We start from the raw sequence: 27,440 nt of genomic DNA on the forward strand, positions 1-27,440 counted from the left end.
TTAATTGCATCGACGCCCAGAAATACACAAAAGGATACATGCCAAGAGCCACCCATCAAAGAGAGGCTTCCTTCATGGCAGGTCTTTCTTTCACACTTCTTCCACTCAAAAAAAAAAAAAAGAAAAAAAAAAGAAAAAAAAAGATAATAATAATTGCACTGGTTAATGTACAAACACAGTCTTCCCTTTTCACACATTCATGGGTTCAGCTGCAACAGGAGGGTGAAGCTCTGGCCCCTGCTCCAACGCAGTCGGAGTGGCTCCCTGGGGAACAAATGGTTGTACAAAACAGTATAAAGATTTTCTTAGAAACATACACCTGTGGTGTTTACTGGTTGGATTTTTGGGGTGTTTTTTTTTTTTTTAAGTTTCAAAACTAGGTTTTGGGTCACTAATGGCTTTTATCTTTATCTACAATAAATTCAGCATATATTTTTATTTTTAGGAATGTGTAAGGCGTTTTGGTAAGTTGAACAGCAAGGTCTAGGTCACAGACTCATCAAACTGAAGTCCCTTCCTTCGAAGTGTCCTCTTCCCCCTGCAGAAAGAAAACAGAGGTTGGTGACTCAACTGGGTCTCAACCTTATTTTCATGGCATCTTTAGCATCAAAGCACTTAAGAGATGGGCCAGGTCCTGCCTTCTGGGCAGGGAGAACCATGACCATTATCTCATGTGGTACCAGGGCTTCCCAAAAGCCAGTCAAATAAGTCATTCCTGGCAGCAAAGGCCACCTAGTCTCTGGTTTTAAATCACTCCTTCACAAGCAGTCTGCTGGCATCTAGGGGCCATGGCCACCACCCGTACCGTTTCCTGAAGCCGTTCTTTCAACTTCTTCACTGTTTCTCTCTCTTTGGCCAGTTGGTCCTGGGTAACCTTCAGTAGCTCCTGTAGTTTGGTTGCTGCTTGGCCCAGGTCCTTTGTTAATTTCTTTTCTTTTTCAAGTCTTTCCTGCATGGGAGTCAAAAGAAAGCATTTGCCGTCTGATGACCTTCCCCCATCCAAAACACCTCAGGACACCTCAGGTCTGCACTGAGCCACCCTGGTGGCCACAAGCCAGAGGAACACTCAGCTCCCTCCTCACTGAGGGGGCCAAGAGCTACCCCACTGGCTCACTCTTGGTCCCCAGAGATGCCATGGACTGAGACTACTTCATGGGAGCAGAACAGTTCCCTAATATGTGAAAATCCCAGCCTGTAAAAGCATTTGCTCAGAGAATGTCCCTCATCTTGGCCAACATGGATGTGACTTACACCCTGCTGTCCTGCAGTCATGTTGGAGCTCACAGCCAGCCCTGGGCAGGGAGTTCCTACAGGGGAACCATCTACCTTGCCCCACCATCAATAATGATAAATCACAACCTTAGTGCTGCTCAGAGATGGCTTTTTTTCTGTCTTGGGTGAACACTAAGCCTAAAAGAGCAGGACAGACAAATCACCTTGAGATGCTGAGCCTCCTGCGTGTCTGAAGCTGCTGCATTTTCAGCCAGTCTCAGCTTTTCAAGTTCTGCTTGCAAACTGCACGCTGAGCTCTGGGCCTGGAAGAGGGACACATACTCAATAAGCATGCAAGCACATAAGCACCTTCTGCATACCATACTGCCCCAGGGTCTACCTCTGGTGAAGAGTTAGGTTTCTCACCTGCTGTCAGACAGTTGGATGCTAACTGCAATGCACTGCTTTTGCTGATCCAGCTTCTGCCAGGAAGACAGCATTTCTTGCCAGAAGCAGCATGAAACCCACCTAAAGCCCTTAACCCTCAAGGGGAAGAACTGGCACAAAGCATGGGGGGAACTGGGAGAGGGGCAATTTGAGGGACCAGCACTACCACGTGGCTTTATCACAGCTGCTGCAAGAAGTTCTTCAGATTTGTGATGGAATGCACTCCTGTCTGCGATGCAGATAGGGATGGGGAGAAACCTTTAAATTAACTCTTCAAATTAGTTTTTGAGCTTCATTAGCAGCCAAGAAGCCACCTAAGGACTGTGCAAACTCTTGTGTCCTTCTTGCCTGCACCTACCTCCTCCAGCTCCAGTGCCAGCTTTTGCCGCAGCATTTGCTCCTTCTCCACGAGTGCTTCGTTTTGCTCTAGCTGAGTTTTCAACTGTGTTGTGGAAAGGAGAAAATTGCCAGAAATTAAACATTCAAGAGACTGGAGAGGAGCTAGCAAGGACAATGCCAAGAAAGCTGGGCTAAACAGAAGAAATTAAAACTGAAGCTTCCCCCAGGGCACCAAAGGACAACAGGTATTGGCATTTCCTCCACACAAAAGCTGTGAGAATGCAGATGATGAGCCTGGGGCTTGGCTCTGCATTGAAAATTTTGCCTGCTCTGCAGGCAGTGCCAGCTGGAACTTGGGACAAGAGGCATCCTGTAGGGAAGGATGTTCCTGGCAGGTCCCCACACCCAGGAGAAGGCTCCACACTTAATGGGATTAAAGGAGAGAGACAGAGCTCGGCTCGTGGCAGCACTGCCACCAGTGAGAGGTGTCAGCCTGAAAGTGAACAGCCACTGCTAATGCCCTCAACCTGGCAAGACTTAGAGAGCTGCTGTAATCCTAATCCCCACCAGCTGGGAAGGGATCCCAGGGCAGCTCTATTGGGGTGTTCCCTTACTCTTAGGAGACCTAAGCCCAACACAGCATCATTGTGTGGCAATGCTGGCCTGAGGGCTTGAAGCATCTCCTGCCTGTCTCCCCAAAAACCCTGCCAGCCTGATGTCATGATGGAGGGACCCCAAGGGGAACAGCCTGGTGAAAGCTGGCTGGAAACATGTTCCCAGTGGGAACAGAACACATGGTTGGAGGGACAGAGGATTGGTTTCTCTGCAACACACATGACGGGAGACAACACAGCCACGACAGCCCTGAGCAAAGCCACATGTGGTTCTCCATGCAGTTAGAGATGGTGAGACAGGACAAGGGACATGGTTAAGGGCCAGCAGCTCCACAGGCAGCAGTCTCACCACCCTAACCTTGAGGGGCGCAGTCTCGCCAGGGTCATCTTGTAACCCCACTACTTCTCCATCCTGTACATGGCTCTTCATCTCACTCAACTGCTGCCTGACCTGGAAAGAGGACCAGCAACCCTGGCTCAGTTACAGATGCCCCTGCTGCAGTCATTACAAGTCTCACAAGGACCTATAGATAACAGTTTGCCACTGACTTCACTTGCATGAGCGGAAATATTTGGAAAACCACCTCAGTTTCTGCTACACAGGACAGTGATACTCAATTTGGGCAGCTTAAGGCACTACAGCTCCTTGCTGTGCACAGCATATGTCTGCTCTCCTTTGATCCCTCAGCACCTTCGCTTAAAGCCAAGGCTGAAGGTTTGCACTAATACAATTGAGGTGTTAAACAAAGTAGTCGAGACAGGGTGGCAGGTCTCATTTTACCACTGATCACAGCTGGCGTGGTTGGGGGGGCAGTTACTTGAACACTATCCCCCTGACTAAACCACCCTCCACTCCATCTACCAGAGCATCACAGCAGCACTGGCAGACAAGCTGCCAGCTAGCACCATGCCCTGGCCAGGTGAAAGGGAAGGTCACTGGATGAACACAGCTCTGTTCCACACTTACAACTGTCCACCTACCTAATGAGATTAAGACTAATGATGACCCAGCACCACGTTTCCTTGATCACAACAGGCTGCAGCAGTTTGGTGAGCAAGCTGGATGGCAGCAGCTGCAAGGCTGGGAAAAGTCATGACACCCAAGGGAAATCCAACTCCCAGCTCACTCTGCTCTGAGCAGCTCTGCTAGCCAGCAGAGCTGCTGAGGATCTAAAAAAGCATCTCCTGAGCTTCTCAGAATCAAAGTATGGCTTTAAAAACAAAAGTCCTCATGATTTTGGCAGGCCTGTTAGCTCTCCTGGACCTAGCCCTACCCTTCAGCCTTCCAAGTGACCCTTGTACACGGCCTGTACAGCCTCAGTCCTTCCATCCAGACGTGGACAGATGAATGGATGGATGGATGGATGGATGGATGCTTAAGGCACTCAAACCCCACCAGTGATAGGGTGGTTGGGTTTTTCTGCTACCTGCCAGCTTGTGTGAGCCTTGCAGCTCTCCCTTCCTTCACACCCCCAACCAGTGAGGAAAGGCAGGCAAAGAAAAATCTTCTGGGGTCTCAAACATATGGTGATCAGCAGCATCAGGCTTCCCCATGTGTTGGCTGTGCTTTCCTCCCCTCCCCAAACCCACAGGGAAGATGCCAGCACCAGGCAGAGCAGTGAAGCCCTAGCACAGCAGTTCTGGGGGTCCCCCTTACCAGGGCGAGCTCCTTGCTCTGCTTCTGTGCTTCCAACTTTGCTGCCTCCAGCTGATCCTGGGACTCTGACAAAAGCCGCCTCAACTGCCAGAACAGAGGAACAGAAAGGAATAGAGCAGTCCATTTAGTCACTTGTTTTGGAGCCCTTTGGCCCAAGGAAGCAATTTTATGATACAATATGTTCTCAAAGAGGCCATGATGATGGCATCACTTGCTAACCTGCCTGCTGATGCCTCCTCAGAGAGATGGCTGTGAGACAGCTCTCTCTCACCTGAGGCCCTGAAATGCCACAGGCCACCAAGGTCCATTGGACAGCATCTCCATACAGATCTCCCTGTCCTATCATCTTGCCAATTTATGTCATGACTTTAGGTGTCTACAAACCAGACCAGAGCAAACACCTCCCTCTGGTTTTTGCTCCTTTCCAAAGATGCAAGATTGCCAGGGCACTCCCCAAGTCCCCAAAAGATGGATAGGTAGTGAGTCAAGATTAGAAAAAAGAAGTGTTTAAGAAGGTAATGGCCACCACACTTACAACTTCAACTTCTTTTGTGTAGTTTTGGCGCTCAGAGCTGGCTGTCTCCAAGTGATTTTCCAGTTGTGTTTCCAGAAGAGAAGTGTATTCCTTTATCTGGATTAAAAGGGAGGAAAGCAGGGAGAGGCTGATGATTTGAGGTCCAACACATCCAAGATATCCTATGGTCCAAGCCTCCCTTCCCCAGGGAAAGTCAGGAGGTGAATTCTGACTCAGCCCAAGAACCACACACACACAAGTGCCAGATGGGTACAGGACCTTCTTGTGTACCCAAAAAACCCTACCTGGTCTGTGCTCTGCAGATCTGCTTTCATCTTCTCTACCATGTCTTCAAGGGATTTCAGCTGGAGCTGTGACTAAGCCAGAAGGATCAAAGAAGATCAGTAATCTCATGCAGACACTGAGCATCTTTTGTTCAACCAAAAGAACAGGCAAGTGTTTCACTCCCACCTCTCTCCCTTCATTCTGTACCCAAGTGGAGAAGAGACCTGACACCAAAACGGAGCTCCACAGCCTGTAGGACAGGAACTCCTCTTCCCAGGGAACATGAATCCAACAAGTCCAGGACATAAATTGTGCAGCAAGGCAACAGCCTTTGCCTGCAGAACTTCAGCTGGCTGCAGTCAGCTTTCAACACCCAAGAAACTGGCACTAGGCTTGGTGCTAGTTTCCTACTAAAAGTACCTGTGGTTTGGACGAGCAGCCAGGTACACTTTCCAATGAGGTATCATGGGGCTTTGCTACGAGGAGAAGCCAAGCTAACAGAAAAGGCATGGGGTCTGCGTTTCAACCTGGACTGATTTTTGAAGAGGACTCCACAGTTGCTGAATTCCTCAGAAAGGAGGAATTCACCTCTTTTCCACAGAGAGGCAGGACTGCTCTTGGACCTGCACTAACCACCAGATGCTCATCCCATCACGCACACCAGCCATCGGCCACGTCATCCCCATGCAATCCTACACCAGCCCTCAGCAGTCCTGGCAAGAGCAATGAGCTGAGAAACCGAAGATCTCTTGTACAAGAGCTCCCCCATCTCCCTGCAGCCCCAGTTAACTTCAAAACCCCACGCCACAGATGGGGAGCAGCCAGGCCGTGGAAAGTATCTTCATCTCAGTTCTGCATTCAAGAGGGAGGAGATAACTAAAGTCCCCTCTGTAGGACAGGCACAGCCAGCCAAGCTCTTCTAGACAACAGCTAAGTCATAAGAACTCACAAAACACACTCCCCACCAAACTCCTGGACAACAGCTCCCTGGAAGCTGCCAGCTGGCTTTTTAACTAGGAAGAGCAAGTACCCAGAGCTAGATAGACAGATGGACTCAAAATCATATGCAGTACGTGGCTTGGACTTCAGCTCCTTTCTGAAGGCTCAACAAATGCCAAGGTCAGCCTGGGTTTTGAGAGCAGGCCAAGTTCTTCAGAAAATGGGAATCCAAGAGCCCTGCACGTGCTCTCCTTTTGTCAAGCGCACCAGGAGGGCACAGCCCAATTTCCAAGCATCAGAGCTTGGATTACTTGAAGCAGTGCTGAGGTTTCCTAACTACCAGGCCTGAACGAGAGCTGCAATCATTCCCCCAGCTCCATTGGCAGGGTCTAGGAACACACCAGGCTTAAGTCCTATATGAGGTGGGCTTCTTATCTGCTGGTTTGGTGAGAGCAGGGGTGAATCTGGGGAGAGGATAAAGTCCCCACATCTCAAGAGCTGAAGGTTGGCCAGAACGGTTAGGGCCACCATCCTTTTTATAACAAACAGACCCACTGCTCTTGTTCAGCTCCACAAGTGACAAATTCAGATGTGCCCCAAACACGCACCTTTTGGAGTTCCTCTTCAGATGCTGTGAGCTTTGCTTTCCACACCTGCTCCTCCTCCTCCACGCTCTTCTGCAGGTCTCGCAGCATTCCTTCCTGTTGGCAAAGCCTCAGCTGAGCCTAAACCTCCTCCAGCTCCCCCAAGCCAAGGAGAGTCAGGGCTGGAAGCTCTAGCAATACCACTCCAAACATTTGGGCCAAAGCACAGGTGACAGAATTAGGTGCCCCCAGCTGGTTTTACAGGCTCCCAGCTCCTAGGCTGGCTCAACAAACTCTCCTGATGACCCCTTGCTGTGCCACAGCCCAGCACCACCACCACCAGGAAGGTTTCCAACACAGTTAGGCTGAAGAAGAGCTCTAGGAATTCAGGTTTCTTCTGTTTCCCTGTCTCACTGGCAAATAGTCTTCCACACAGCAGACCCCAAACATTCCGAGGGATGCCCACCCTTTGGGCAGCCTGGGATGGTAGAAAACGTTTCGAAAGGTATTTCTGGGGGAAGACAAACACAGCACAAAGGGCTGCAACCTACCGTCTCTGCAAGGATAGCTCTGTACTGCTCACATTCTGCTTGTAAAGTGCTTTGCGCTTCCTCTGCCTCTTTTAATTTAAGTGCTGAATCCTGAAAGGAGAGGGAAAGGATGGAGAGAGAGGTGAGAAAAAGGACCGAGTGAACCTCAAGCACTCCCTCACCACTCCACTTTCCAGCCCCTTCACTTACCGTGGACTCCGTTGTAATTGTATGCTTCTTCATCACATCCATGGTCTTCTCCTTAAACTCCTGTAGCCATGTATCATAATCCTGAGTGTGAGAAAAAGAGAACAAGGAAGAAAAACAACACTTACGCATCTGTTCTTTCCATGATGTAGAGGCTCTGCAGGGATCTGAGAAAGCCCATGCCCACCTGCTGTGAGGACACCACAATTCCAGGGAGGGCAGAGAGCAGTGTCTCTTTGGTTCGGGCTTGGAGTGCATCCAACTGTTGGGCCAGCTCTTCCTGTAAAAGGACAAATTGGCATAGGATGGAGGCCTTGCATGCCTGCCAGCCAGGCTATCAGTACTGGTCCTGCTTTTCTGTGCCTACAGAGGTGAGCTGGAACAAGGAAACCAGGCAACAAAGAAAACTGCTGCTGCTGAGAACCACAAAAAGTCCCTTCCAGTTCACCCACCTCCTTGGTTCCCCAGCCATGACCTGTACTGGGAATACATGGCCCTTGACGATTTGGAGAAGCTGGCTGGAGGGCCAGCTCAGAGGAAGCAGGCAACCCAGGGCAAGCATCTCTGGTGACTCAGGGAGGCTGTATGTTTCCATTACAATCAGCATCACTGTTAGAGGGCAATGGCCAGGCTCACCTTTGCTTTCATAGCAGCAAGTAGTTTTTCCTCGCATGCTTTCTCCACTGTGGTCAATGCTTCCATTGCTTTCCAGTTCTTCGTACGAAGGTCCTGCCAAGACCACACACAGAGGGCAATAAGCCGTTCATCAAGCCAAAGGCCACTAAGCTGCTTGATGGCACCGCAGAGGATTTCAAAGTCTCTGCTCAAGGAAAAGGGCATCAGCCCATCGCTTTTGTCAAGGATCTTCCATCCCACCTCCATGCACCCATTCCCCTCCATCCTTGCAGTGGCCCAATGCAACACATCACTTAGATGGTGGCCTTGGGGGGAGCAGAGCAAAGCTGGATGGAGGCAGGAGTTCTAGAAGGAACCCTCAGAATGCTTAGAACCTAGAGAGGACTAAGGCTAAGTGGAGGGCTGCTAGGTAGCCTCCAGACAACTGATACCATCTTGCAGTAGAGGGACAGCAGCAGAGTGACAAATGAGGGACCACTCAACTCCCTGGCTTATCAGGTCCTGCACCCAGGCAGCACATTGTGTGCTGCATCCCATCAGCTGAAGCAGCTCAGCCTGTCAGGGGGATTTGGGCTTTCCACCAAAGCAATGCCTCTCGTGCTCTGTGGAGAAGGAAAAGCCTCTGGCTGGTCCACAGAGCCATCGGTAGTTGACTAAAATGGGTTGTCCGTTCAAATCCCAGAGATGTGAGTTTTGCAGGAAAAAAACTGAGAGCAGCAAAAGCTGAGCCCAGTTCACTCACGTACATTATTTTTTGTCTTCTGTTCTTCCACTGCCTCTCGCAGTTCTGTGGCTTGCCTTTCCAAGGATGAGAGCTGGTCTGTCTTCTCCTGGAGCCTGGAAGGGCAGGATGCAGGAGTGAGTCTCAGCATCCACCTCCCTCCCAGGTAGCGAGCTGTCCAGAAGGGGACCACAGCCCTTCCTATCCCGGTCTGCTCCGGGATCTACACACAGCAGAAATAAGAGGGAGTGGGGACTAAAAACCATGTCCATGGCAAAGCTGGCATGGAATCTAGTTTTCTACTGTCTTATCAGCAATATCAGTGAGTAGCTGGCTCTCAGTACACCCAGGCCAAGAGGAAGAAGTAACTTGATCCAAAAGCTAGAAATTTCACCTTACACTTCTAGGACTGCTCCCAACACACTCCTGTCCATGGTTCGTTAGACTGAGATAGCTCACAGCTCTGCATTTTGAAAGCATCATCCTACTATCTTGAGTAACCATAAATCAGGACTGCCAGCCAGATACCTGCAGCTTCTCTCCACACCCTCGGGTCCCCCATCTGCCCTCAAAGGAGCCTCAGCTCGAGCAGACCAAGGAAGGTTCAGGTCTTTGACAAGAACCACCTAAATCACCTAGGACAACTGAACTGCTGCCCTCCATTGAAGTGACACTGTATGCTTGCTGGCAGTGGGATTGTCTGAGAAACCCTTCCCTGTGCAGAGCCTGAGCCTTCTTGGAGTTGTGCAGCACACGGACAAAGGGCAGCATGCATGAATCATGACATGGGAAATTCCAATCAAATTCCAGGAAAAACTTTTGCACCGGGAAGGCAAAGTTGTCAAACACTGGAACAGGGATTCAGAGAGGTGGTGAATCTCCATCCTTAGAGATACCTGGAAATATCCTCAAAAAGTCTCCTCTGACTGGCCCAGCTTTGAGCAGGGGCTTAGATCGGAGAAATCCCACCTCCAGCATCAACACCACCCAAACCTGCAGGGCTGGTCAGCCTCCATGTGCCTGGCCAGCAATTACAGTCTCACTTCGGAATGGACTGGCTGTTACTTGTGGCCAGCACTGGAGCTGATTCATATTTTAAACAGCTGTGTTGGCAAGGTTTGCAGTCCCCAAGCCTGCCTAACAGAGAGGGTAGGAAGCTTTTACCCCCAAGACTCAGCAGCCGGGAAAGCCTGGGACACACAGACAGCAAGCTGGAGGTACTATAGCAGCCTCCATGTGCACCTAGACCCACCTTGACTGCAGCTGCTTCATTTCTGCTTCATTGGCTGCCTGGAAGAAAGAAAGCACTTTCATTACTTGCACTAGGCATACAATGCAGGTCAGCCCTTTCTGCAGCATCCCAGGGGGGATCCCAGAGGAAAGATAACACAAGTATTGTGTTAACACAGTGCAAAAACACCAGCTTGAGAAGCATGACCCCCTCTCCTCCTCCCACTCCCATTAAATGAGCGTGTGACCTGCAAGTGTCTGTCTTTTTCTGCCTCCCTCATCTGGCCTGCCTCCAGCAGAGCTTCTATGGATTTGATCCTCTCCAGGAGCTTTGTATTCTCTGAGCAGGCATCCTGCAGTTTCCTCCTCACATTGTCCAGCTCCAGCAACTTGCTTTTAACCTCTGCTTCAGAGCTCAGCAGCTTGGCCTGCAGCTCTGTTGGAGATGAGAAACACAGTAAGGTAGGTGCAAACAAATTTGGAGACTTCCCACCCTGCCCTGCACAAGCAGAACTCTTGGCCAAAGAAGCCCTGGCCATGGGTGCTTTCAGGAGGCACAGAATCACGGAATGGCTAGGCTTGGAAGGGACCTTAAACATCACCTGGTTTCCAACCCCCCCATTCATGGGCAGGAACAGCTCCCACTAGATCAGGTTGCTCATGGCCCCATCCAGCCTGGCCTTGAACTCTTCCAGGGAGGGGTCATCCACAACTTCCCTAGACAACTTGTTCCAGTGTCTCACCACCCTCACAGGAAATAATTTTTTCCTAATGTCTAACCTAAACCTCCCCTTTTCCAGTTTTAAACCACTGAACAGCACAGGGGAGAGGCATTGGAGTGACATCCTAGGATAGGACCATGGACCAGTCCCATGTCTTGCTCAAAGTGACACCAGGCAGCCTAACGCATCCCTGCATCTACTGTCCTGCTGCAACCAGCCCTACCAAGCACCCAAGCCTGAAAGCTCTCAGCCTGCTCCACAGCTACCCCTGATCCAAGGTCCTCACCAGCAATGCTCTGCTGCTGTCCTCTGGTCTTTTCTGCCTCTGCTAACAAGCTTTTGTAGCTGGTCTGGGTTTTCCGGAGCTCCTCGCTTACTTCGTCCAGCCTCTTCTGCAGTGTTGCCTCCATCTCCCTTTGGGAAGCCTGCATAGCAGGAAGAGAAGGCTTTCCATAGCGTGAGAGGCACCCCAGCCAATCTGAAACAAAGCTCCCTCCACGTATCACCTAATGTTATTTTTATGCTGTGATTTTTTTTTCTAGGGGGGGGAGATTTAAGTTGTTCTTCCCCACGCTCCCCTTCTGCATGAAGCATCATGCCTCACACTCGTATTTTATTGTTTGCCAGCCCTTAAGTGGGAAGCAGACAACACCCTAACGTCTCAGTTCTGGGCCAAAACCATGGCCATCCTCCCTTCCAGAGAGCTAAGCTCTGAAAACGTCTAAAAGACCAGCAAGGCGAGGTACTGCCATGGTGCTTAGCAGGATGGAGACACCCAGCCACGTGTTTCCACATACAGAGGAATTTTCTGTGTGGCTTGGGCCAGAGAAGACTTTTTTATTTTCCATCTTAGAAAGCAGTGAGGAAGAGGCCTAGCCAAGAAAGGCACTTTGAGGGGGAAGGCAGAGGGGTAGACGAGGAGAGCACTGCAGATCAGCAGCCTTATGAATACAAGTTGCACCCTGCTAGATGGAGAAATGTTGCTTTGCATGGAGGGGACAAAAGAAGGTAAATCAGAAGCCCCGTCTCTGTCTGAGTGATGGGGTTCCAAAACCACTAAAAAAACCAGCATTTTTCCACTTTCTGAGGATTTGACACCGTTTCCTCAGCTCAGAGCTTCAGGTGTTATTGTGGAGCTTTACTCTCACTTTAAACACATTGCTGGCTTTAAAGTCTTCCAGCTAGTATGATTTATTTAATTAGTACAAAGGTGTGCAGCAAGCTGACAGCCCTGGAGAAGATCTCCTAAAACCATGCCTAGAAGCTGGTGTTTTGAACTAGGAAAGTGGCTTCCGCCTTGAAGCCAGATGCATGCCCACACCCCCCTCCTTGTTCCTGAACTGCAGAAGCATCAGGGGCCAAAACCCACCCACCAAAAAGAGATGTGCATCACCAGGTACCCGAAAAATTCAGACTGAGGATAATGAAGACTCTTTGCTCATTTCTACAAAATCATTTTGGCACACAAAGCCCCTTTGCAAAGAGGCCAGTGCAATTTGGAGACGACAGCACTTGCAGGAGGGACGCATCACATCCCTTACCCTGTCTGCCACCCCTGGGGTAATGAAGTTCAAGTTCCTGGGTTAAGGGCACCTGGGATCAATACTCCCAGCTACTTGCTTAGTGCAACCCCAGCAGGAGTGCTGCCACCCTCCCCAGAAGATGCTCTTCCCTGCACTGGTACAGTCTGACAGCAATGCTCCTCTGCCAATAGCATGCTCAGAGGCTCTGTTTGGAAAGTGTCCTTTAAACAGCCCTAAAAACCCCAAACCCAACCACACCCTCATGACAACACAAAAGCCACAAGCTCTACCTCCTGTACCAAGGAGGGAGAACAACAGGCTTAAATACAGATGAGTCGAGAGAGCACCCATATCCACTTGAGCAAGGGCTGATGGCGCTCAGCAGAGTGCACCATCTATGATTTTGCCCCACAACTTCACACTAGGCTCATGCACTTCACAGGTGAGCAAAACCAACAGCTTCAACCAGGGCATCGTGCTCCCTGGGCTTTGCTGGTGATGCTGCACAAACATGGCATTGCATATGACAAACTAATGGGGAGAGGCAATTAAGAGGTCTGCAAGGCAGCTTGCTTTCCAACTGTGGATGCTCATTTCCCTCCAACCTCTTCCCGTGGCTAAGTCCACAGATCCCATGCCATTTAACCACCCACACAGTCTCTGCAAGGGGAGTGGGTTTGCTGTGCCTGCCTGACCTGTAGCTGCTCAATCTGCTTCTCGGAGGCCGACACTTTCATCTCCCAGCTCTTCTTCTGCTGCTCCTCTTGCTGCAGCACTTCTGATTTTTCAGACAGCTCTTTCATTAGCCTGTTGCACTCTTGACGTAACTTGGCCAGCTCAGCATTTTGCCTGCACCAAGAGAAGCAGGGTTTTAGCCTGCAGGCTAGTCAAACATCTCTGATGTTACCTAGGGGGGAACACATCCTCCTGTGGGCCTGCTACAGGACTTGAAATATCTCAATGGTTGAGGTCGGCTGTTTCTAGGACACGCCTGGTCCTTCAGGGAAGGGGTGGAAAGAGCTGACAAATCACTTTCAAAAGCTGTGTTTCAAACACAGAAGACATTCCTTTCTCATGAAGTAGAGGACGCGAGGATCTGTGTTCCCAGACACAAGAGGAACAGCTCAAAGCAGCTGGAGTCCGCTCTGTAATTATTTGACTGTTAATCACCAGCCAGTTCAGACTTTCTATAAAAAGGAGTAGAAAATTCTTCTACCTAGCTCCCATTTGTTCTGCACGCACTGGGCAGGTCTCGGTTCTCTGCAGCATCACTCCCATCAAAGAGCCAGATACATTTCTTCTGAAGTTTGAAACTATGAGCTCCCCTATGGGAGAAAATGCCACAGTGCCTCCTGGTGCCCTCTCACCCCCTCCATTGCCTGTAGGCTCTAGCATCAGCACAGGTGATCCCAAAGCAACAAAGGAATTCCCCTACCCTTCCACTTAGGAAGAACATCCTTGTTTCCCTTGCCAGCCCCCAAAAAGCCATTTGGCAAGCTCTTCCTCACTCCCTCCTCTACCTCTACTAGCTGGGGTGTCTGTAGAAGCACCTTGTACAAAAGGGGGTGGCTAAGCATGATGGACAGCCAACCCCAGGGTTTGCCAAGGGGTGCCCCATGTTCTGCCCCCCGCCCCATCCCGGCCTTACTTGCTCTCTGTCTGGCTGGTGGCCTGGTTGAGGGCATCCCTCAGGATGGAGTTCTCCTGCTGCAAGCGAGCCAGCTGCGTGTTGGGGCCATTCTCCAGCTGCTCCTGCAGGGTCCGGATCTAGAGAAGCCCAACAGGGGTTAATGCCACTGCTGGCCCCTTTGAATCCCACTCAATAAACAAGAGAGACTTAGCAACACAGGGAGGTGCCTACCAATGCTGACAGCCCCGAAAGATGCAACATCCCATGAGGATGCTCCCACATGCCTCCTCTCCCTCAGAGCCTGTGGTCCAGGAGCATTGAGGGGTCTCACCCCTCCCTGAGGCTCTGGTCCCCTCACACATCTCAGTCTTCTCCAAATGACCTCCCATCTGCCAACAAAAGCCACCTGGCAGCCAGAGGAAGCTGCAAAGCACAGTGTGGGGCTCACTCACCTTGCCCTGGAGCTGCTGTGTTTCGCTGACATGGTCCTGGTAGCTGGCCTGCATGCGTGCCTGCACCGCCGCAATCTCCCGCTCACGGGTGAGCAGCTGCTCCTTCAGTTTGCCCTCCACAGCCACAGCCTTGGCCCGCTCGACTGCCAGTTCCTTCCAGGAGAGAAGTCACCCAGTTAGTCCTCAGTGCATGAGATTCCCTGCGCTAAGGTGATACAAAACCAGTGGCCTCCAAGCACAGACGACTTAAAGGATCAGCCCTTTCAGAGCTGCTCCCGTGCCCAGCTACACCGTTAAGCTCTTACATTTCCTCCTGTGTTTTGTTTTTGGGCTCTGTGGCCACTGGATGCCACTGTTGCTCCACACTGGGCCAGTTAAGAAAGAGGAGAAAGACCCTGGAATTTTATTTTTGCACTCCCTGGGACCCATAACACCACAAAAAGTTTGGAGCAAAGCAAGGAAATTACACACACACAAAAAAAAAACCCCAAACAAACAAACAAACAAAACCACTTTCCACCCCCTGCCAAAGCAGGGATGCTCTGTTGGCCACCTGGACAATGCTCTGCTGCTGCCCTGTGTGGGCTGCACAGGCAGGGGCTCAGCACAGCCCTCGAGTGCACAGGATGGCTGTGACCTCTGCCAGATTCTTCAACAGCCAACAAGAGGAGGAGGTAGGGGGCTGAGTCAGGCAAGAAGGCTGTAAATAGGATTAGGGTCCTTAAAAAGGGAATAATGAGTACTTCCTCAGCTCAGGGGATCCAGGTAGAGATGAGAAGGAATTTCTTTTCCTCTGTAAAGCAGCAAAGAGCTACGGTCTCTTATGGGGAGGGCTTTCCCAGGCTTCTCCTGTGGCTGACAACATGCACTACCCTGAAACTTTTTGGGCTGGTGCCTCCCTGGGCTGGATCAGGCTCAGGAGAAGAGGGCAGGCATGGACCTTTTCCCATTTTGGGGGAGAAAATAGCAAACAGATGAAGGGCCCAGAAAGCCCTTGGACTTCACCTCCAAAGGGGATGACATGCAGGGGGTGGGAGGCACATGGCAAGCCATGGGGAGCAGAGCCCACGTCAGGGATGCCAGGAGGGCCACACAGAACTTACCTTGCTCAGGTCCCTCAGCTTGTTTTTGGCAGCAACTGCATCCTCCTGCTCAGTGGCGAGCTGCTTCTCCTTCTCTTCCAGCTGGCGTTTCAGGACAGCAACTGGGTCACCCTTCTGTGTGGCCTGCCAGAGAAGAGCGTCACATCAGTGGGGACCGCCACCTCCAGACCCATCCCTCCACCCCAGATGCGTGGGATCCTGCCCTCTGAGCCAGGAGAAAATTCAGCTCCATTCTGCAGGACTGAGCCTCAGGACAAGCCGGCCAGAAAACATGACACCTTCCCTCCCCTCTGCACCTCCTGACAGCTCAGCAGAGCCCCAGCAGCAGGTGGCCATGATGATGTTTAGTCTGGACAAGAGGAGGCTTAGAGGAGACCTTATAGCTTTCTTCAAGTACCTCAAGGGAGGTTGGAGTGAGAAGGGAAAAAGCCTCTTCTCCTTAGTAAACTGAAAGGACCAGAGGGAATGGATAGGAGCTGCACCAGGGGAGGTTTAGGCTGGATGTTAGAAAATATTTTTTCACTGAGAGGGATGTCAGGCATTGGAATAGCCTGCTGAGGACAGTGTAGGAGTCACCATACCTGGAGGCATTTAAAAGGCATTTGGACCTGGTCCTTAAGGACATGGTTTAGTAGTTGACTGCAGTGTTAGTCAAAGGTTGGACTGGATGATCTTGGAGGTCTCTTCCAACCTAAACATTCTGTGATATGTTGGCAGCCCTACCGTGTGCCAGGTGTCCTGGATGATGCCTGCTTTCTCCGTCAGGATCTCAATGAGCTGCTGGGCCTCCCCCTCGCTGAACACCATGCTGCTGACAGTGGATACAAGAGTCTTGTAGGGCAGATAGAGGGGCCCGTCTGAGTCTGCGGGTGCTACAGGGGAAAAAGGATGTGTTAGGATTGCTTGAGCTGATGGCAGAGCTGAGTAACATCATCCCAGCTGGCTTTAAGCCCAAAATTGCCATTTCACATCAGCATCCACCCAGATTTCCACAGTCAAGTTTGATACTTCTCTAATTGAAAGCAATATGAGAAGTGATGGAGATTATAGTTACCACACTTCTGCTTCTTGACCCAGCTGTTACCTCTGCCTGGCTCTGCTATAGCTCCCACCACTGCACTACCATCCTCCATTAAACTCAGTAATTTCCAGTAGGAGCTGGGAATTCTTTGCCAATGCCAGGGAGCAGAGACATGCTGGGCATCAGAAGCTGGACTGCACCACGATACAACCTTGCTGAGGGACATCACCCCATGCAGGGTGTCAGTGATGCAAAGCACAGCAAGGTCATCTGCCACCTTTCACCTGGCAGGTTATTCCAGGTCTTCGCTAAGGGAACACTACAACTCCAACTCTCCCCCTACCCCTCTGCTAACCCAGGAAAGCCAAGGAGTTTGAGGGACTATTATGCTGTAGTAGGACCACAGTGCATGTGGTCAGGAGGAATAGAGGGTGGTGGACAATGGTTCCATGCCCAGTAGGCTTATTTTCCTAAAAAATCCCAGAAGAAAAGCAGTTTGGAGTTCAGTAGCCCCAGAGCCTCTAAAGCTGTTAACATCAGGATCTCTTGAACATATAGCCTGGATTCCCCAAGCAGAAGTTCGGAGATGAAGGAGGAGGTGATGCAGGCATCGGAGCAGAGATTCCCCTGCAGCCTCTGGAAAGGGAGCTGGTGCTGGAGCAAGTTGATCCTGAAGGACTGTGGAGGACACCATGGTGGGGCAGGGGAAAGGTGTGAGGAGGAAGCAGCAGCAAAGAGAAGCTGTTATGGACTGACCACAACTCCCAGCCCCTTGGACCTCACAGGAAAGGCAGGTAGATGACTGTGGAGGAACAGAGTGAAGAAGACCAGGGGAGGAAGGTGTTGCTTTAATTTTGTCTCCTTTTTGTCATCTATTTTAATTGGAAGTAAATTAAATAATTTTCTCCAAGTCAAGTCTGTTTTGCCTGTGATAATAATTGCTAAATAATTGCCCTGTCTCTATCTTGAACTCGAACTTCCCCTTCTTAATTTTTCCCACATCCAGTCGAGGAGGGGGGATGTGAGAGCGCTTGGATGGCCATCTGGCAGGCAGCCACGGTCACCTCACCACAGCAACAGAGTGGCAAAGCCTGGAACACCCAGCGGCTCCAGCACACACTGTTTGCTCCCAGCTTCTGGTAGATCCATTTGAGAAGGCAGAACTGAGCTCTAGCAGCATCAAAATCTGTCTTCTCAGCAGCAGCCACTTCCCATCAGGGCAGCTCCACTATCTCGTGCAACTGGGGCCACAAAAGCTTGGCCCACTCTTCACCCACCAGCAACAGCAGAGATGTAGGACAGCACATCACCTCCCTCGGCCCGGTCCCGCTGGGTGGAGGGACACACCAAGCAAAATTCTGACCATGTCCTGGGGGTGTTGAGCAAGTGAGCCTTGCACAAGGCCAGCACAACACAAACCCCACCTTGCATCTGGCAAAGGGATCCGGGGCAGCCTGCCAAGCCGTGGCAAAAGGAAGCCCAAGCAGCTGCCGAGCCCATTCACAGAGTTCGGAAACCTCGCACCTCGCCAAAGGAAGAGGCCAAACAAGATGCAGCCTTGTGGCTAAGCTTATGTGGGAAAAGCACAGCAGGGATGAGGGGTCTGAAGAGCCACTTCTCAGACCCAAGGGGACATGGGAGTCATGGATGGCCCTTGTGCAGAGCCCCATGCCTGGGAAGCTGCAGTCCAGATCAGGTACCCACAGGAGTCCTATGGGAGAGCGTGGCTCCTGCTGCCAGCTGAAGACCTGGGATCTGAGTACATGCTAACAGCTTGCAAGCAAATTTTTCAGCAGGAAGCTAAAAATGAACTACACAAGAGAAGAATACCCCACAGAACTCTGTGGGGTCATCTGTTTCAGTGCCAAGCACATGCATTTGAGCACTTTGAACACTCCTTTTTATCTGCCACACAATAATTTGTTGCTCCTGCTTTCCAGGAGAGAACACAGCTTCCAAAGGCTGCCCTCAACACCTAGGTCAAACTGCAGTCAGCATCATAGAGCAAATACTGCAGAGAGATTTCCTTTGAAAAATGATGGGAGCAGCTAAGACACCACTCTTGGCTTTTAAGACATGCAGGATCTGCACTTCATACCCAAAGGAGGGGATGTTCGGAGCAGCAAAAAAACCTTCCAGCTTAAAAAGTGCTAAAAGTTCATCTCCCATCCATGTTCCCTCAGCTGTTATAGCTTGAATTTAGGGCCATGTTTTTCAGTGTTAGAGAAGTGCATCCCTGTGGGCACATGCCAAACCAGCCACCTCTGGTGTCCCCAGCACCATCACTGTGATACCCTCCAGAAGTGGCTGCTAAAACTGTTTCAAACCTCATCGTTATGTGGAGATGGCCTTTTGCAAAATTCTTTCCTTACTGGGGCAGATACAAGAGTTTTAACCCAGTCCTGGAGACCAGAAGCCACAAAATGTCCTGCTGAGTAGCAGGGCTGCTTTCAAAACATGGCTATGGAAATTGCCAAGATTACACAGCAGCCTAGATTTGAATGTTCTGGAGCAAGTAAGCATTTCTAGCAAGTAAGCGTGTCTTTTTCTTTGGTTGGTTTTTTTTTTGGTAAATGAAAGAAGAAATGAAACCTATGCACACCACACTTTGAGGACACCTTAAGAAATTTCTCTCACATATCCATACAGGAGCACTGCTACAGGTCTGAAAGCACTCCAATTTTTTAGTGCCTGTAATTATCACTTAACCAAAAATAACGTCCAAACTGTTCACATTGGTGCAATAAGAGGCAAGAATTCGGCTACGGAAGAGCCATTTCTACCCTCCCCAGTAAGGTTTTATACACTGGAAAGCTCAAGATCACCTTCTTTAATCTCTTCCATCTCCAAATCAATGAAGTGAGGCATGAAAGACGACAGGCAAGTTCCCACTTACTTATGACATATCCAAAGTCACTTTGCTCTAACTATCCTATCAATAGTCCCTTGCTCTGTAATGTTCCTTCAGTCCTCTTCTCCTTCACCATGGTGTTTTTCACCTCCACTGAAGAAGAAGAAAACTGTATCAGTGACCCACCTCCTTGAATGAGGAGTGCTAGAGCTCCTGCAGTTATATTAATCAGAAGAAGGAGAAAACACCTCATCTGGGCTTTCCACACAGATGTTCAGCACCTTGGCAGCTGCTCCCTCTCCCAGTACAGGCACATATACCTCCTGTTCACTCTCAGTGTACAGATCTACTCAGAAATGCCCAACACAACAGCAAATCTGAGACGAACCTGTAACTTCCCAACATCTGTGTGCTGGACCAAGGAAGCACATACCAAGTAGTGAAAACAAGTCAATAAATTCATTACTTCAGCTCTACTTCCCCTCAGAGAGAACTACAGTCCAATACAGCTTATTTCAACCCGCCTTGCCCTTGGCACACATAGTCCACCTCACCAGCAACAACCTTTCTACAGCTGCCCTGTTTCCAGTACTAAAGAAAAATGAAGACACCTCAGGATAGGATAGTTCTGGTTTAACAGCACCAAGATGCCCAGCTGTCTGACTCAATGGGGATATATGCAGAGGAAATTTGCCTTACCTGGCTCGCTCTTCTTCTTGGATGAAGCCTTCTTCTTGACAGGTCCATCATGCTTCTGCTCCTCACGGATCAGAAGAGAATCGCTTTTCTTGATGGTGACAGAGCTGATGACTGGAGCGCTTTGCTGTGTGCCAACTGGCGGCACAGCCACAACCGGGACCTCCTTAGGGGTCACCTCCAAGACAGGAGAACTTTTGGGGACACTGACAGGAGGTGAAGTCAAGACTGGGCTAGGAGCAGGCTCTACCTTTGCCACCTTCTTCTCTTTCTTCCTCTTCTCCTTAGGTGATGGAGTGGGCTTCTCCTTTTCCTGGGGGGGCACTGATACTGCCGCAATCGGAGACTCAACTGTTACTGTGTCAGGCACCACAGCAGGCTCAAGAACCACTTCCTTGGAAGAGTCAGTCACTTCCTGAGTCAGCTGCTGCTCTGGGATCTTCCCATTAGGCTTCTCTTCCTTTTTCTTTGCTTTTCCTTTTTTCTCAACAGGTTTCTCTTTCTTCTTTTTCTCTATTTTCTGCTGCTGGGTCTTCTCAAGCTCTTTGCGTTGCTTAGCCAAGGCCTCCTCATAAGATGTCTCCTTCATGGAGAAGGTGGACACCAAGAAGATTCCGATGGCTGATATCACCATAAAACCTCCAAAGACCATAACACCAAGCGTCTGAGGGTCATACACATCCATCCTGCCTTATTCTCCTGTGCCTGCAAGACACCAGAACAACAGTTAGTGGCGGGGAGGGGGAGGAGGGAAAAAGATGCAACAGTCTCTCTGAGCAGGGAGTTTCACATGGACATCTCCCTGGAAGGAAAAGCATACAAATGAGAGCTTTTCCCAGTTTCGCAGCAGCCCTGGCCTTCTCCCTTAGTTACCTGCATCCTGCAGCACTGCTGGCCTCCGCCCAGCCCAGCAAGGAGAATGCATGCTGACCATATCATGCTGGGTAGCTGCTCCCAGCAATGAGAACTACCCCACCAATGATGCTGCATGCACAGAGATCACACAGAAGACCAAGTCACAACCATTTCCCTGAGATGCAAATACCAATAAAAGTCGTAAGTTCAAGCTAAAAAAAAGAACAAAACAAAAAAAACCCTATGGTGATTAATTATCTCCCCAACAGATGCCCACAAGAAGTGTGAGACTTGAAAAAGGGAAGGCTAGATATGGCACTCCTCTTTCCACCTCTGCTAGTGGGTGGTGGGCAAACCAGGCACAAGGTTCTCCCCACCCTCCTCTCCAGCCTCAGTTTCTCCACCTGTAACATATGGAGCAGCAATGAAGATCGTTCTGCCTGTCTTGTGATCTGTCAGGAAGGGTGCAAACACACACAAGGAAAGATGCCCCTATCCCCACTCTTCTTCTTTGCTAGCTGAACTCTATCCCTTGTTTTCAAGCCCATCTCTTCTCTGCTGTCCCACTCACATTTTCCCCCCATCAGGGCATCACCTCTGCATGGCTCCCAGGTGACTCATGAACCCCTAGGTGTTGAAGTCATCATCTTGAAGTCAAGGTACTTAATCTGCAAAGGGGAACTTTCAAGGAGATGCCAGGCTGTGGTTTCTTGCTATTTTGCCTCAGAACATAGTCAGGAAAAGGCAGAAAATCCTCAGCTATCAGAAGTTCCCATCCCCACGCTTAACAGTAAACATTATTAAACTTCCTCTTTAAGAGGTTGTGGGTGGATGAGGGAGGGAGGGAAGGAGGGGCTGGAAAGGGAGGAGGCAAAAATAAGAATAAAACTAAGGAGATCAGTATCTTTTCAAAACCTCAGTGCTCACAGGGAGAGTCCTCAGAGCCTTTTCCTTTCTAACTACCAGAGCAGCAAACTCACAACCAAATCCACAGGTCAAAGCTTTTTGTGCAGAAAAAAAGGGTGACAGTACAATCAGTGCAACAGAAAATTCTCCTCCCACACCTGAGGAGGGGGCAGAGAGCTGGAAGGAGCTCCAAAGCAGCAGTCTCTCACTGGAGATGCCCACCTGCCTGAGGAAGGATATTTTAACTGGCAGACAGCTATCCCTGCTCCAAGCATCCCAGGTGAAGTGAGAGCTGGCAGGCAGGAGGGCTGCCAGTGCCAGCTGGAACCAGCCTCCCCTGGCAGGGCCAACTTTCTACCCCAGGGCACTGCTCGAGATGCCAGCTGATACTACAGGCATACTACTGATACTACTACATCGGCCCCAGCTGTTTCACATTTAAATGGCCTCAGCCTGCTCTATCCCAGCACATCCACTGTCAGGTCACTCCCTTCTGATTAGGCGGTGTTGCTTCAGGATGAACCCCACCAGGACAGAAAGATTAAACCTAACCTGCAGGGTGAAAAGGGGTGGATTTCTTCTCCCTGGCTGTAAATAATAAGTAGGGCTCACACATACCCATGACCTTGTGCTGGTTTGAGGGCTACACCAAAACACCGAGGAGCTGTTTTAGGGGCAGAACAAGGGGACCTGCATTCCTCACCCAGCAACCTCAACACATTGGCAAAAATAAACCCTTCCAGACCTCACACTGCCACAGCTTCATATTTAGATAAAAATTTGCTACTCCAGCTTAGGGCACCACCAAACACTGGCAAATGCACTCCAACCCCACCAGCTGCTACTGCCATGTCCAAAACCAGTTGGATGGAGGCCATAGAGGATGGGAACGGTGGGAAAAAATCCCAAACTACTACTACAGAGGCACACAGAGGATGGATGAAAGAGGACAGTGTTACTATGCAGAAAGTGGGCTGATCTCACCCCACACTGCTGTCCCCCCTGAAACCCTTACATACAGGGTATTTGAGACCCATACTCTGTCCCCCCTGCAGGCTGCCTCACCCAGCCCTTCTGCACTAAAAGCTGCCTGTACCTTGCCTTCTGTCAAGCTTTACAGCCAGGTGAGATAACGATGCGGATTATCATTAAACTCCTTCTTAGATTAAAAAAACCAACAATAACAACCCCCTCCAAAACAAAACTAACACAAGAAAAAAGCAGCCCAGCACACCAATCTAAAGGAGCTATGGGCCTGCTGGAAGAGCCATCACAGGAGCTGAAGCTTATGAAAATAGATGAGATGTTCGCACAGGCTATTTACAAGCTCCCACCACTGTACCAGAGAAACCGCATGTCATTCCCAAGGACAGAAGAAAATTGGAAATGAAGAATGAGAGATATCAACCAGTCAGCAGTTACTCCCAGCAGTGCTATCATGGCAAAGGGAAGCTTTGGTCCTGTCTCAATGCCTGTGCTAGCAGACCCAGTGCTGACTCCAAGGAGCAAGTTCTACCAGTAGAGTTCCTCCTGTGGTTGAGACATGCCAAGGACCAGCCCAACAACTCGTTCAGGGAAGAGCCTATCACTCCAACAGCACAAAGATGGTGAGAGGGTGTTCACTACCACACACACTCACATCAAACCAGGCTGGCTTTGGAATTTGGGGGATAAGGAAAAGTCTTCTCATGGGAACTTCCTGATACATAAATGCAAGAAACAACACACTGCTGTATTAGCATCAGGAATGAAGCTCTGCTTTGGCATCTCCTGACATCATTGCCTTTGCCTTTTGAAGAGTTGAAATTTTGCTCCCAGATTTGGACAGCAAGACACAGTCCCCCAGTTCAAGCACAGCAGCAGGCACATGCCTGCCTTGCCCTTCAGCAGGAAAGCCTTCTGTGCTTCCCATCTGCACCAAGCCATAGTCAGGACATGGGAAAATAGAGCACCAAAGGCACCACTGCTGGTCAGCTCACTGATGCCTAGAGGATGTTCCACACGTACATGTTTGGCTCAACAGCCAGGCTTTTAAAGACTTCAGCATCCTGCCCTCTGGTCCTTCATGAGATTTTGTCTCTACAACGGTGTTTTTCAATCTGACACCCAGGCTGTTTTGGGAGACTGTGGCGTGCCTAAAGGTCTTAGGGACACCGCCAGCTATCAGAGTCCACATTTGAAAAATCAAGGACACATCCAACACTAAACACATTTACTTACATGGAGTTTCTTTAGCAGAATCAATTCCTCACCCAGTCAAAACAGTGGCAATCATCAAATACATCCATATGCGAACTTCTTCCCCAGAACAGCTTGCTCAGATAAAGCTTTTCACCGCCACCAGAACAGGAACAAGATGGACAATTAGTATTTTACTTGGCCTACTCATGTAAAGGAGCCAACTGAAGCACTGTGCACTGAATACTCTTACATTCCTGTGGCTTTTTCTCATTATCCATTAAACTTCCCAACACCCCAGATAACAGCTAGGAGACCTGACCTGCCTCACCACCTTGCCTGTGAAGTTACCTCTGTTACCCCTAAGGAAAAGTCCAACTTGTCCTAAGGAAGAAAAACCAGTAAAGCCCTCAGCCTTTCTGGTTTTTCAGCACCAAACAATTTCCAGGATGAACCAACCCACAGACATGCAGTGTGACATCACTGGGGCCATGCTCAGTGTTTTGAAGTATCTGTCAGAGTCAGATAGGTATTGTTTGGGCAACAGGTCCAGGGAAGGGATTCTTCCCCTGTACTCAGCCCTGGTGAGGCCACAGCTTGAGTCCTGTGTCCAGTTCTGGGCCCCTCAGTTCAGGAAGGAGACTGAGGTGCTGGAGCAGGTCCAGAGAAGAGCAAGGAGGCTGTGAAGGCATCCAGCACAAGTCCTGTGAGGAAGGGCTGAGGGACCTGGGGGTGTTTAATCTGGAGAAGAGGAGGCTCAGGGGAGACCTCATCACTCTCTACAACTCCCTGAAAGGAGGGTGTAGCCAGGTGGGGGTTGGTCTCTTCTCGCAGGCAGCTATCAGTAAGATAAGAGGGCATGGTCTTAAACTCTGACAGGGGAGGTTTAGGTTAGATATTAGGAAGAAATTCTTTACAGAGAAGGTAATCAGGCGTTGGAATTGGCTGCCCATGGGGGTGATGGATTCTGCATCCCTGGAGTTTTTTAAGAGACTGGATGTGGCACTCAATGACATGGTCTAGTAACCACGGTGGTAGGGGGTCAAGGGCTGGACTTGATGATCTCAGAGGTCCTTTCCAGCTTGTTTGATTCTCTTATTCTGTGAAAAAACAGTCTAATGCTTTTCCAGCTGTTTAGCCTTTCCTCCACCCTGCAAACACTTCCATGAAATCCACAGGAATTCAGTATGGCTGCAGCATGACCAGCCTACCAACCCTGGCTTAAATCAGACAGATCAAGTGGGAGGTGGGCAGAAGTAAAGTAAAGGAAAATACATGTTATTCCCTCCTGGCATGGATATGTGCCACAGATGGGAAAAGATGTTCTTTATAAGCAGGACACTTCTTCCCCTGCAGTTCCAAGCTTCTAGTTTGCCACAGTGTCAAGGTAGCATCTCAGGTTAGAGTAATGTAGAACAAGAGGTGATGGGGTGTCAAAGTGCAGAGAAAGAGCAAAGTGAATTCATGCAGCCAGCTCTACATAGCCTGCAGCAACACCTTCCTCTGACACACCTGCAGCTCCTTTTACTTTACAGCAGCTCCCAGAAGGTTAAAACATAAATAAATAAAAAACTCTCCCTCCTTAACCACACACAAAGCTGGCTGATCCAACACACAGGTTTCCAGGCTGAGCTTTCGGTGATTTTTCCGAAATGCAGAATTATTTCCCAGGCCATCTGGGCAAGAAGCCGGCAGCACCTAAGGGACCAGGCACTGTTTGGGGAGGGGACTGCCTGGCCTCCAGTTCAAAGAAAGGTCTCATCTCCTTATCTGCCCCTCGGCTGCAGCTTCCCTTGCCTAAAGGCAGCACGGGGGCAGAGACATGGCCAAGGCCAGTGTTCGTCCATCACAGAGGAGGGCAAAGGAGAGGGAACCGGGAGGCCTGATCCTCCCTCCCCACAGCAGCTTGGCCTCCGTCTGGCAGCGGGAGAAGGCAGCAGCACTGCCAACAGATAAAATGACTGATATTTCTCCTGGAGTTTCTCTCTCCGCCCTACTGTGATAGAGAGACGTTTAAGTACATTTTCTGCCTAAGTGACTGTGCATTTCCAGTCTCCTGGCAGCGTGTGTTACTCTACGCAGCAACTCCAGATCAGACACTGCACCGATCATCAACAGTTATAGCTCCACTTAATTGAACGTGACTTAGCGCTCCATTAGCTCTTGCAAGTCCTTGGCAGTGTTGCCAGCTCCCTTCCTAAGCCTCGGAGTTTAAAAAAAAAAAAAAAAAAAAAAAAAGGCAGAAAATACATATACATACACGCAATGGTCCTAGCAGCACCGTAATTCATCTGCAGCTTGATTAAGCTCTGTGGCGCCGATTACAAATTTTGTCTTCCCTCCCCAGCCCCAAGCAGCGTTTCACCACCAGACCCCGTCTGGTTGTGCTTGGGGATCACATCTCAGATAGCACCCGCTTCGCCCGACTCCTTCCAGCCCGTTTTCCCAGCGATGCGGGCGAAGGGAGGTCGCTGGCATCCCTTCAGTGAAGAGGAAAGCTGACATTTCAGGCGGGGAGGTTCTTCCATCGCACCCGGCCACGTGTGCAGCTGGACCGCTTCCCCGGCGGGGTGAGGAGGGGAGCGGGGCGTCCCGCCGGAAAGCTGGCGGCATCCAGTTTGCAAAGACCCCCGGCTGGACGAGGATCTCCGCTTGAGGGGTCGCCGCCTTCCTTCAAACGCTTCGAGCATTTCTTGACCCTGAACTGTCGGAGGTGTCCCAGGGCCGGGAGAGATTTGGGGGCAAAGGGGGCGGGGAGGTGGTGGGCTTAGGTACGGCAAGAAAAATCAGTAAGTCACAACCGCCTGAGAGCTGTGACCTTTCCCAACCGCGCTTAATCAGATTAATGAATTTCATCAGGCTAGAGCTCCAGTAGGGGGAATCGGTTTGAGCGCTGCGGGAGTGGGCGGCGATGTCCGAGGAGGGAGTGGGGGTGGGCAGCGGGCAGGGACGGGGACTGGGTCCGGGGGGACGGGGGGCGGCGGCCGCTTCCTCGCTCCCCTCCCCGGCCGGCCGCACACGCCGCCATTCCGCACCGCCTTCGCCGCGCCGCGGGCCATTCATCCGCCCGACCCCCCCGCAAACGTGGCCAGACCCCAAACCTGTGATCCCACCCTCCCGAGCTGCCCCTTCGCCGGCTCCAGGAGAGACAGCCCTCCGCGCCTGGGAGCGGCGGGGCGAGGCGGCGGAGGACGCGTGTGGGTGTCCCCACCCCGCACCACGTCTACTGACAGCCGGGGGGGGTTGGGCGGGGGGAGCGCTTGTGGGGAGTCCCTCTGGCAGCGGGGGACAGGCGGTGGGGTCCCACGGGGCGATGCCCCCGCGTGGAAGGGGAAGAGAAAGGGGCAGGGAGAGGGGGGAGGGAGGGTGGCCGCCGCCTACCCACTCGTGCCGGGTCGCGGTCCCTCCTCGCCGCCGCGGCCGTGTGGAGTCGTGGCACTTTCCGCCGCTGTCTCGCCGGGCTCGGCCGCTCCGGACCGCCCCGCCCTGGACCGCCCCCCCGCTCCGTGCCGCGCCGCGGGGCCCACTCAGAGCGACGGGGCGGGCCGGGAGTGTACGGGGCGGTCCACGCCAGCCCGGCACTGTGGG

General features: G+C 50.9%; 1 protein-coding gene across 4 annotated transcripts; it reads right to left on the reverse strand.

Annotated features, from left to right (window-relative positions):
• On the reverse strand, nucleotides 1-27,321 carry RRBP1 (ribosome binding protein 1). 4 transcript variants are annotated; one of them, XM_030447685.1, is made up of 24 exons: nucleotides 27,234-27,321; nucleotides 19,917-20,618; nucleotides 16,069-16,217; nucleotides 15,346-15,468; nucleotides 14,243-14,395; nucleotides 13,809-13,927; nucleotides 12,856-13,009; nucleotides 10,924-11,062; nucleotides 10,164-10,351; nucleotides 9,938-9,975; nucleotides 8,711-8,801; nucleotides 7,965-8,057; nucleotides 7,516-7,608; nucleotides 7,332-7,412; nucleotides 7,143-7,232; nucleotides 6,616-6,708; nucleotides 5,089-5,160; nucleotides 4,805-4,900; nucleotides 4,270-4,353; nucleotides 2,971-3,063; nucleotides 2,018-2,101; nucleotides 1,437-1,535; nucleotides 806-949; nucleotides 1-538 (listed from the first exon to the last, which is right to left on the reverse strand). In XM_030447685.1, the coding sequence occupies exons 2-24, from the start codon at nucleotides 20,596-20,598 to the stop codon at nucleotides 500-502; spliced, it is 2,997 nt and encodes a 998-aa protein (XP_030303545.1). In that variant the 5' UTR covers nucleotides 20,599-20,618; nucleotides 27,234-27,321; the 3' UTR covers nucleotides 1-499. The 4 variants fall into 4 exon arrangements, with proteins under 4 accessions (XP_030303545.1, XP_030303546.1, XP_030303548.1 ...); XM_030447686.1 differs by having other exon boundaries at nucleotides 27,238-27,315; XM_030447688.1 differs by lacking the exon at nucleotides 27,234-27,321 and adding an exon at nucleotides 26,113-26,802.
• Nucleotides 27,322-27,440: the final 119 nt, after the last annotated feature.

Source organism: Calypte anna, chromosome 3, assembly GCF_003957555.1.
Source record: "Calypte anna isolate BGI_N300 chromosome 3, bCalAnn1_v1.p, whole genome shotgun sequence".
Classification (NCBI taxonomy): domain Eukaryota; kingdom Metazoa; phylum Chordata; class Aves; order Apodiformes; family Trochilidae; genus Calypte; species Calypte anna.